Below are 12,068 nucleotides of genomic sequence, written 5' to 3' on the forward strand. Positions count from 1 at the left end.
TTGCAGCCTCTGTTGTTGTGGAGCGCAGGCTCGGCGGCCATGGCTCACGTGCCTAGTTGCTCCGCGGCATGTGGGATCCTCCCAGACCAGGGCTCGAACCCGTGTCCCCTGCATTAGCAGGCAGACTCTCAACCACTGCGCCACCAGGGAAACCCTGAAGTGGCTTTTTAAAACACACACACACACACACACACACACACACACACACACCCCAAACTGAGAAAAAAATGCATGTTCATGAGGTAAACGCTTGAGCTGACGCTGATCTCTCTTTTATAACACACTACACGTTTCAGTGTTAAATTATATTTTGTCTTTTATTATGCTCTTAAATTTGTCTGTTGTTATCCCATTCCATATACTTTAGGTTCATGAACAAGGTCGTAATTCCTTAAAAGCAGGGATCATATCTTCTATTTCTCTGTGACCTCTCCCGGATACTTTGCTGAACTCAGTAATTGTGTAATAAAAATTGGTCACATTAATAAGGTTGCAGCAGATGGCAGGTGCCTCGTAGATGAACCTTAAACACCTAATCTCTTATCTACCTACTTTGAACCTAAGTAGCTTGGAGTGAATGAACTTAAATAATCTTCCACGTGCTAGAATTCTGGGTCTACTTTTGTGTCATTTGGTATTTTTATGCTTTGATATTTTGCTTCTATGCACATAGTTTGCGTAAGAGGCACATGTTAACATGTATCTTTTGGGGTTTAGAATTTTGAAAGCATTGTCCTTCAACTTAATGAGGCAATTAATTTAAGCAATTGTGAGTCTAAATACTGCTTTACAGAGTAGAATGCTTATCGGCATTTACTTAAAATAAAAGACTTTAAAGTCAGGGACTTCCCTGGTGGCACAGTGGTTAAGAATCTGCCTGCCAATGCAGCGGACACGGGTTCAAGCCCTGGTCTGGGAAGATCCCACATGGCACAGAGCAAGTAAGCCCGTGCGCCACAACTACTGAGCCTGTGTTCGAGAGCCTGCGAGCTGCAACTACTGAGCCCATGTGCCGCAACTACTGAGCCCATGTGCCGCAACTACTGAAGCCCATGTTCTCTAGGGCCCGCGTGCTGTTAACTACTGAAGCTCGCACGCCTAGAGCCCGTGCTCCACACAAGAGAAGCCACCTCAGTGAGAAGCCCGCGCACCGCATCGGAGAGTAGCCCCGGCTTGCCACAACTAGAGAAAGCCCGCGCGCAGTAATGAAGACCCAATGCAGCCCCAAAAAAAGACTTTAAACTCAAATCTTGCCTGAATAGGAAACTGGCTTGTGTGACGAGAATGTAACTGAGTTCTTGTGAGTTCAGCAAACCTTTTCCTGTCAGTCTGTCCCAAACTTTTGTTTCTTTGCCTTTGAACAAGTTTCCAAATCCTTACTCTCAGGAGGTGATCTTTTCTATCTTACAAGGAAGACAAGGATTGTGAATGTCATTTATTTTTCTATCATATGCCTCTGATTTTACTCACCTCCTTCTTGTCTCTGAAAAAGAAGAAATTTACTGTTTGCTTTACAACCTCACTGTCCTCCCTGTCACTCAGAGTCCTCTTGGACTCTCCTCTGACACCTTGAGACCTCCCAGGCTCCATCACTGCTGTCTGTGTTTTCTCTTATCCCCCTGCCTCCAACACACGCCCCTCATTACTTCCTGCCCGCTGTATCCCTGTGTCTTTCAGACTGTCCCCTGCCTTTGGCTTCCTATTGTGTAGGCTGCGACTACAGGGCACTACCAGGATAACTTCCCTGGAACATGTCAAGGGCCAAGTTATTGCTCGGCTCAGAGATTTCAGTGGCTCCCTAATGCGGACAAAATCCAGCCCAAGTCCCGTTCAGGCCCTCGGTCCTCCCGTGCTGTGGCGCCGGTGCAAGTTTCCATCCTCGTCACTTCCAGTCCCCACGTTACTTGTCTTCTGGCTGATTTGGGCAGCTTGTTCTTGAATGGGTTCTGCTTCTGTTCTTCCCTTCTGTGCTTTTAGATTTATTTTTCAGAGGCTCAGCTCATCTTCTGTTTTCTCCACAAAGCCTTTCGGAATTCATTGATATTTCTATAGGATTTTGTTTATAGCACTGTTTTGGCACTTAGCACATTTTGCCTGAATCCATGATTTCCACGTGTCCCCTAGGAGGTGTTTCAGGTTAAAAGAAAGGCCAATGAAGTTTGAGAGACTTCAAGTATATAGAGCTGCCCTCCCTACTGCCTCTGCCCCTGCAGAAGGCACAGCAGCCTATCAAAAGCACAGGAAGGAAAAGAAACTGCTTAGGGGCTTCCCTGGTGACGCAGTGGTTGAGAGTCCGCCTGTCGATGCAGGGGACGTGGGTTCGTGCCCCGGTCCGGGAGGATCCCACATGCTGCAGAGTGGCTGTGCCCGTGAGCCATGGCCTCTGAGCCTGCGCGTCCGGAGCCTGTGCTCCGCAATGGGAGAGGCCACAGCAGTGAGTGGCCTGCGTACCGCAAAAAAAAAAAAAAAAAAAGAAACTGCTTAATTTGGTTTATTCCAGTGTTTTCCCAACTTATTTATCATAGAAAAATTTTTTTCTTACAAAATATGAACATCCAGTGCAACACTTGGGGAAAACACTGCCTTAAACTAGATTTCTTGCAGGCATGTCTACTGTATAAATTGAAAGCTCTTTGAAGGCAACTGTTGGGCTCTGTTTATTTTTCCTGCCTTAGTACATAGTAGATAACGTTTGTTGAATGAAATCACATTGCAAGATCAAGAGCTGATGTTTCTTTGGAGGCCTGAGGTATGAATATTGTAAAGCAAAGCTGGTCTGCTGTGTCTTGTAACTGGCACATGCATAGTAGGGACTCAGTAAAGGCTGAAGAATGCTGAGAAAATGCTGAGCATCTCTAAAGGGTGCACTTAAAGTATTTTCTCTCAGTTGTTGAACTGATAGGGTGTGTCTCTTTTCCTAATAACTGTGTGTGCGTGCATGCATGTGTGCGTGTATATATTTAAATAATCCAAAAAAGGAAAACTGGGTAAAAGTAGCCTGATTCTCTAGGTTTTTCACCATCTTTAACTCTTTTTCAGCGTTTGCTTTTATAGGTGTGCTGTAATTTAAGAAAACAGAGTTAAAAATAAAAATCCAGGTTTTATAAAAAAAAAAAACGTTGGTGTTAGGTGGTGGTGATAGCTTTAAAACATGACATTTAGAAATAACAATTCCTATTGGACTTAAAATACCATTTAACTCACCAGTGGAATTCACACACGTTTCATGAGTACATTGCCTATTTTAAGATACACAGTTTTGCAGAGTCTCAACCAAGGAGGCAAAAGGACAGAATGGTTCAATCTTAGTAATTTTTGTTAAAACTAATAAACCAGCAACAACGACGACTACCACCACGATCTCAGACTGGTATAATGCTGTGTTCACAGAGTAGCCTTTGTTCCGAGAACTGTTTTCTCCTGGGTATGTCTGGACAGGCATGTTGTTACGTACGCACATAAACATTTATAAGCACGAATAACACGGGCAGGAATATTCACAACATCCCTTCTTTTAGTTCCGACTTGAGCTGCTTCCTGGAGTTGGCAAGGATTGGCTGAGTAGGCAGCATGGAATTTAACCCCTTTCTCTATCTGTTCCTGAACCAGGTCCACTGGATCTCGTCACAGGCTGGGAAGACTCAGTACAAGTATAATGCTTCAGCACTGTGATTTGCATTTGGTGGAGGCATCATTCTAATGGTTAACTGCCAAAATTCTATAAAAAGTCTTTGGAATTCCATTTAAATTCTTTTTTTCTCTCTTTTTTTCCTTCTGGGCTCCAACCAGGAATGGAGACGCCATTGGATGTCTTGTCAAGGGCAGCATCCCTGGTACATGCTGATGATGAAAAACGTAAGTCAGGAATGCATTTTACGTGTTTTTCACCTATACCCCCTTGTCTCCTGGAGTATGATAAAATCACGTGTTTTCCCACATGGTTTTGTGGCTGTATGCTGTTAATTTTGGTTGTTTTCTTCAGAGATAACAGCTTGGCATCCTTATTTTTGTTTTCGAGTGCCAGAACATGTAAGTCTTCTGTTATCTTTGGATGCTAGGGCTTGAGCTGTTAACTCAGGAAGTTCTTTTCCTCCGCAGCTTACTCTAGTGGGATCTGGAGTGGAGATACTCCTTACATGTCTCTAGAAGTTTAGATAAATAGGTGTTTGTTGATAGACTAATTGAGCAACAGAGAACTAGAGATGCGAAGAGTCATCTAAGATCATTCGTGTCATTGGAAGTGTGCATATAATGGGAAATAGTCGTGGAAGTTCTATTTGCATAGTTAAAAGAGAACAAATACTGGGGGGAGAGCGCCGCTAATGTGGTGGAGAAGGGGCACAAGAAGAGAGAACACCGACATTGGAAGGCCGTTTGCCATTGTGTGAAAGTGATTTTCCTGCTCGTCCTAAGGTATATTTGTTTTTAAGTGTTACTGTTCACAGTTGATATTTGCAAGAATGTGACTGTTTTCTGTGGAAGCAAGGTCGTGTTCTTTTGTAAGCACTAAAATGCTACTGACAGAAGATGTGGTGAGATTGAGCTTTTATACATGGTAAGTTCTTGAAGGTGAGCAACTTTCAAGTTCAGTTCTTAATAAGTTGGCAGCTGAAGTGCCTGTTGCTTAAGATGTAAGGTCTGCCTTTCTATTAGCTGGTAGGACTTCTATTTGTCTAAGGCTCAGTTTCCTCATTAGTAACCCCGAAATAATAGTAGCTACTTACAAAACATATGTGAAGATTAACTGGACTTTATGTGTATAGTACTTATCTTAACTGTCAACTCCTGGGGCGACTGCCGTGCCCTGTTCTCTCTAGGCACCTTGTTGGCCCTCTGATAGGACTTTCTCCAGTCCTTCATGTTATCCCTGTGCCTGCGGCTTCCTCCCTTCCCCCACTACCACCACTCACACAAGATCATCTTTAGACGAGTGACTGAATGAAATAGCCATTGAAGTTTTTTTTTTTTCCCCAGCCTCTTTTGTAATTTACATTTATTTAGCTTTTGATTGTTGGGAGGTATAATTATCCTTTCCTAAGGAAACTGAAGCTCAGGGATGTTAAGTGTCATTCCCAGGGACATTGAGCTCCGGAGAGGCAGCTCAGGTTGTAGGCTTTTATTGAAACAACAAGAAACTCCTTTATGCCTCTAAGATTGCAATAAGCGTTACTGACTTGAGTAGCTAGTTACAGATTTCGTTAAACATTAATATAGCCAATTTAGAAGTTTTTTATGTAAGACAGTATTTTGCATTTTTCTGTTTTATAATGCCCACATTTAGTTAGGATCAGTAAAACAAAATGGTGTTTGTATAAATGAAAAATAAGTAATGACCTCAGTGTAGCTTTTTGTGTCCTGAGTGAAGAGAGTAAAAGTTTCTTCTCTTTTTCTACTGCCTTCTCAGGTTCTCTCCTGGAGCCCAGCTTCAGGATCGGTCTGCTCAGGTTGGAGTCCTGAATAGTTACCAATTCAGTGAGCAGTGATTGAAGGCTTATGGAAAAGGGGGCCTTTCTGGGGGGCAAGTGGCAGTCCTGCCTTCATGGAGCTTATGAACTGATTTATGCATTGACTCTTGCGGCTGTAAAATGTATGTCAGGGGAGACTGGGTGTACTTGTGACATAGATGCAGGGCCTCCGTGGAGCCTACAGTTTGAGAGAGCTGTTTTTCATAGAAACAGAACGATACTGCCAAGGGAGAGAGGAATTCTTACTTTCCGCCTGCGTTGAACACAGTATATTAGTGTTTTACAGAGGAAGAATATATACGTATGTAAGGTCAAAGTGATCACAGGGTAGACTTTATTCTGAACTCCAATTCGTTTAGGAATGGGCTGGCATGATTCTGGAATCCCTCTATAATGGTTTCAGCATCTCAGGATCATTTTTTACATTTAAAGAAAAGTAAAAAAAAAAAAAGCCCAAAGATGTCTGTAATCACTAACACGGAGGCGACATTTTTGAGAAACTGTTTTACTGTGGTGCTCTGTGTACCACCCACAAGAGTAGAACCCAAGCACCAGGGATTCACCATATTTTCTATTACCTAATAACAATGTAAGAATGTGAAAATTCAGGCAGTTTATAGACGAAGTTGAACATTAAGTTCACAGCCTTTCGGTAGATTTTTCAGACCTACTTGTGCTTGTTCAGCGTGATTCAGCTTTCTGTGCCCCAGATTAATTCTATTTTAGCTTTTGTTGAAAATTGCTCTTATACTTCACGTTCTCCTCAACTTTAAAAAAGTCTTGTGTATGTAATCTGATTTGGGTGTCTTATTACAAACAGAAAAATGTTCTACGACTTGAGATCAGTTTTCCAACTTGTGTTGGTGACCTAAATGGTTGTCTTTCCTTTTGCTCCTGGAGAACCAGTAACTTAGGCATTTTTGAAGATGTTATTGTTTTAGTATCTGGAGGGGAACAGTGTCTGTTAGGAATTGAGTATTTAATACCTGATAGCCTTAAGGCTTCATTATGTCTACCAGCAAAGAATCAAAGAAATATCTCAATAGTACACTGCAGAGCTGAAGTCAATAGTGAAATGGTGGTTTTGTAGTAACACAATAGCCACTTATCTGGATGGCCTAGAAGGAATACACTTACTTAAAATAATCATTCCACTGCTCATGAGACATTGATTTAATCAGCATCCCGGGTAATCCTGGAAGGTACTTAATGAAAATACAACATGAGATGGCCAATTTTCCATGTGCTTGAGGAATCTCTCCTTTCAGGGATCATTAATACTGGTGCTGGGAAGACCTTAACCTTTTTCCAAGTCTATTTTTTAGGAGTCAAAATTGAACAGAATTTGTGGACAGGACAGTAGGCACCTATGTTTATAACGTCACCTGGGTGTGTCTTTAACGTGATACTGCACTTCATCATGATATGTACAGAATGTTTTCTTTTCGGTAATTTTGTTCTTATATCTTCTAAGTTCTTGTATCTGCTGACTTCCTTACTTAGGCTGAAATAGTTTTAAGAAACACGTAGCTTTGGTTTTGAGGATTTTGGTGGAGGGGGTAGTACTTTTGATCTGGTCTAATGAATGTGTATGATCAGAACAAGCTGGGTAAGGTCGGCGTGAGTGACATAGAGCAGTAGGGGAAGAAGCAGCAGTAGGGGAAGAAGAAGCAGTAGGGGAAGAAGGAGCAGTAGGGGAAGAAGCAGTGTTGCTGTTGCATCTGCTCCTAGAAATTCACTAACTCCTTGTTTGGTGAAGGTCGCTGAATGTTGAGTAATTGATGAAGCACAAATTAACCATCATTCTCCCGGGAAAGCATTCCTAGGAGCATAAGCTCTAGTTATTATGGGGGCCAGTGCCTCAGATGTGTGGAACATTTTCATGTGTGTAGGTTGTGTTCTGTTTTGCCTTAAAAAGGGAGAAAAGAAATCTATACACTTCATCATAACATAAAGATGAGTTGCGCTCACATACTGTCTTCTCAGATGGACTTCTGTCCTCCTAGATCACCATCACTTCTTGCCGGCCTCCTCGTCAGTCAGGTCACTGTGTGTATAGGTTACGGTGCTTTAGCCAGTGCTTTCCTGTGACCAGACCAGTCGGGGCTGCTTCTGATTTTTTCCCCATCCTCTCCCTCCCTTTTATCCTCTTGCCTTTCCTCTCAGCACGTGACACAGTGGCTTTCAAACATTTTGGCCACGGCCCAGAGTAAAAAAGCATCTACCTTGTGACCTTTGTACTCATATTGACATAATTGATACAAAAGCTTCATGAAACAATTCTTAACCCTGGCTTTGCACAGCGTAGCTTGATTTGCCTATATTTCCTTGCGTTTTACTTTGTCCAAATAAAAGTTGGGTCATGACTTGGTAAGTTGACTTTAGGATCCACAAATGAATTGGGACCTGCAGGTGAAAAAAACATGATTTGGTTTATGTATCTCTTTCATTGGGTGAACTTGCTTTTGGCTCCTCCATGTGTGTACTGGGGAGATTTGACTAACCCGTGGGGCATGAAGGTACCGTGAGCCAGGGTATTCAGATGAGCTGGAATCCACTGGTGGCTGGACAGGGGTGACGTCCTCACATTGTTCTCGGTCAAGAGCAGTGAAGGACTTGGCATACCCACTGTGAGCAAACAGGACTGCCCCGTTAGAGGCACTTCCTCTCTGTCCTAAGCCTGTTGTGTTCCTGATTTTTAGAGTCAGTGCTCAAGAAAATGGTCACTCCCCTTTGGTTAAACCTACTTAGGTCCCTCTTGCTTCCAAAAGCGTGTTGCATTGAGACTGCCTAACAGACACTGATGGAGAGCCTACCGATCGGATCCTTTGCAGCCTAATTTGATGGCTCCGATCACTGCATTTATGACTTTTATCCTTTATATCCTAACACCTGTAGAGAGACCATGTATCCAAGACAGGGGCTCACCGTGGCAGCGGTTCCCGGAGAGAGGAGGAAGGAGTTTTTGTAAGCATTTTGCAAACGCCTACCCAGGTGATTCTGATGTTGGGTCCCTTCCCCCAGATGTGACTTACTGAGTCACTGGTCTGATAATACTCCTTCGGGAGTTCTGGGTCTGCATCTTTAAGAAGGAGGGGCTAGATCTTCTAGGTATGAGATGCTGTAATTCTTTGGCTATCATAATCCTTTAACCAGGTTGTTTATATTTTGTTCCATTTCCTTCTCTCTCTCTCTCTCTCTCTCTCTCTCTCTATATATATATAGTATATATGTATATATGTATGTAGTGAGAGATACTGTATATATGCTATGTATATCATATCATATATATGAGATATTGTATATATGTATATATGTATGTAGTGTATGTGTATGTATACATGTATACACACATATATATGTGGATTATTTTTACTGAAACATTTGAGAGTAAATGGAAGCTATCATGCCTCTTTACTCCTAAATACTTAAGTATGTATTTCCTACGTATAAGAACATTCTGTTTCATAACCACAGTTTGGTTATCTTTATTGCAGTGTTACTTAAAAATATATAAGAGAACACTGGGCATAAAATCTTTATGCTTACAGTTCTTTTACAGCTGCATAGCCAGAATATGAACTTATCATTTAAATGTAGCCTCTGAAAGTTAGCCATAATCCAATAGATGATGACCTGCTACAGCTGAATTCTGTTCCCCTGGCGTATGGTGCCACTCCTGCTGCGCTGGCCTTGATTCTTTTAACGTCACCGTGCCTGTACTGCCATGTGTCCTTTGACACAATTTCCCCCACCATTTTTATCTGTGCAAACTCTTGTAAACTATTTCATTGCATGCATTATGGTGACATAAACTGGTTTTCTTTTAGTGCAAATACCTCAATCTCATACTAGGTCTGTTTCTGTAGTTTTCTCATTAGACCAGGAAAAAAATGCAAACACAGTCACCAAAATCATGTGCCAACACTTGGTTATATTTATAGTAGGTGTCTGATTCAGGATACACTTACGTCAGATTTAAAAAAAAAAAAAAAAGATTCTCAGTGAAATAACAGCACAAGTGAAAACTCCTTCCAGATCCCTCAGCATTTGCCTGTGGACCTCAGTTTAAGGGTTACTGTGTTCTCTCTTTCAGTTCTCACAACAACCCTCCTCAGGAGGCACTATAGTTAGTCCCATTTTATGACCAAGGAAACAGAGATGTACAGCACTGAAATAATTTGCCTAAGGATGCTTAGCTGGTCATGGCAGTGCTGAGGTTTGAACTCTGAAGCCTGAGCCCTCATTCATCTGCTCGGTGTGTCCTCAGGTGGGAGGCCATTGAAGACATGGTTGCAGGTTAAAAACAAACAAAACTGTCCATGCCCCCTCCACTAATAAGTCAGCAGGGAGGTTTCCATTTGGAAAACGTTTCCCAACCAGTGAAACAGCGTTTCCTAGGTATGAAGTAGCTGTCATCAGCCACATGTGGAGGACGGGTGTTAGCACGTACGCAGGGGCTGCCCGGACTGTCCTCACGCATGCCGGTGGCTCAGCTGCCTGCCGCCCCAGAACTTCCCTTTACCCTGAGCTTTCTTTTCCTGTAAGTACCTCAGTGAACACAAGGAGAGGATCTCGGCTCTGATGACACGGGCTGCTTACAGGGTAACAAGATCCCTTATTGCCAAAGTGCTCAGGCAGAGATGAGATGATGACTGTTCAGAGGCATTGAGGAAGGGAATAGGCATTGGGTGAGTGGCTGGACTTGAGGACCTAAGGTTCTGTGGGTTGGTGTTAGACCCCAGACCTGTTCACGGCAAGGGTTCTACACTCTTCTGCTTCATATCCCACGCATGGACCATTTGGTGCATATGACCAGCCTTTAATCAACATCTGTAGGTAATAAAGTAACTGCTGGAGTGAAAGGCTCATCTCTAAGGAATTAATTTATTGAACACTAGCAAAAATGACTCACTCTAATTATCACTATGACTACTAATAACATACAAATTCAAAGGAGTCCTGATTCCCTCTTGATAATACTTCATAGTTTGCAAAACATTTTCATTTGATTCTTATAACGAGCCTTTGCAGTAGGCTGAGTGGGAGGTGTCAGAGAAAAAATGAAGCATTAAGACTTTGGATGCCTAAGTCAAGATGAAAGTTTAAAAAAAAACTTGAGGTGCTTCCCCCACCCACCCCAGTATCTTGATGCGCCGTCACGTGCTACGATCATCAGGAGAGCAATTAATAACTGAGTGTCAGCCGTTGCTGGGCAGTGCAGAGTCCTCCAGGAGAGGAATGCACAGGTCCTGGGGAGCTGTCTTCTTCTCTGGCTTCGTGTTCCCAAGCCTCCTTCTGATTTTAAAAGTAAGGAGGCTGAATTTACTGCCTTTTCTAAAGGTTGGAGTCCCTCATGATTTGTTTTCTGCGTTCAGTTATTTACCTTTCATGAACAATGGCATTGAAAAGATCATTGCCCAGTAGCCCAATTTACTTTAAAAAGCTTCATAAAACATAAGGCGGGAGAGTATTAGGTGCTTATTTAAGACACTCTCTAGGTGTGGCCAGATGCTTTAATCACCGTTTGCTTCCCAGAGTGGGCACCTGGCATCTAATCAGAAGGGCTGCCCCCCAGAGACGGCTACTACAAATGTCTCTGCTATTTTTGTAGTTTTATATCAGATCAAATTAGCACATTAAATGTTAGAAATGGATCTCACTGGTGAAAATAATGGCTTGTTAATTAGCATAATGGATGTTGGAACTAGATTCTTCCACTGAATAGCTCTTTAGACACTTGAGGATGGTTTATTATTTCCTTTAAATGAATATTTTTCAGTCTTTAGATATCCCTGCTTTCCTTTAATACACATAAAAATGTTTTGAACTATTTTAATGTCATTCACAGTTGAATTAAAAATATCAGAGTCAAAAATCCTTGGCTGATAAACCCACGCACATATGGTCACCTTATTTTTGATAACGGAGGCAAGAATATACAATGGAGAAAGGACAGCCTCTTCAATAAGTGGTGCTGGGAAAACTGGACAGCTGCATGTAAAAGAATGAAATTAGAACACTCCCTAACACCATACACAAAAATAAGCTCAAAATGGATTAGAGACCTAAATGTAAGGCCAGACACTATAAAACTCTTAGAGGAAAACATAGGCAGAACACTCTATAAATAAATCACAGCAAGATCCTTTTTGACCCATCTCCTAGAGAAATGGAAATAAAAACAAAAATAAACAAATGGGACCTAATGAAATTTAAAAGCTTTTGCACAGCAAAGGTAACCATAAACTAGATGAAAAGACAACCCTCAGAATGGGAGAAAATATTTGCAAATGAAGCAACTGACAAAGGATTAATCTCCAAAATTTACAAGCAGCTCATGCAGCTCAATATCAAAAATAACCCAATCCAAAAATGGGCAGAAGACCTAAATAGACATTTCTCCAAAGAAGATATACAGATTGCCAACAGACACATGAAAGGATGCTCAACATCATTAATCATTAGAGAAATGCAAATCAAAACTACAATGAGGTATCACCTCACACCAGTCAGAATGGCCATCATCAAAAAATCTACAAACAATAAATACTGGAGAGGGTGTGGAGAAAAGGGAACACTCTTGCTCTGTTGGTGGGAATG

At 42.0% G+C, this 12,068-nt stretch overlaps 1 protein-coding gene across 5 annotated transcripts in view; it reads left to right on the plus strand.

Moving 5' to 3' along the window:
• The window catches only part of VGLL4 (vestigial like family member 4), a 161,916-nt gene that overhangs the window by 17,838 nt on the left and 132,010 nt on the right, over positions 1-12,068 (plus strand). For all 5 annotated transcript variants that reach the window (XM_060307172.2, XM_060307171.2, XM_060307170.2 and 2 more), the window contains one exon: positions 3,790-3,855. In XM_060307172.2, the coding sequence (XP_060163155.1) occupies positions 3,792-3,855 (64 nt within the window). In that variant the 5' untranslated portion in view covers positions 3,790-3,791. The remainder of the gene's footprint in view (positions 1-3,789; positions 3,856-12,068) is intronic.

Source organism: Globicephala melas, chromosome 11 (genome assembly GCF_963455315.2).
Source record: "Globicephala melas chromosome 11, mGloMel1.2, whole genome shotgun sequence".
Classification (NCBI taxonomy): domain Eukaryota; kingdom Metazoa; phylum Chordata; class Mammalia; order Artiodactyla; family Delphinidae; genus Globicephala; species Globicephala melas.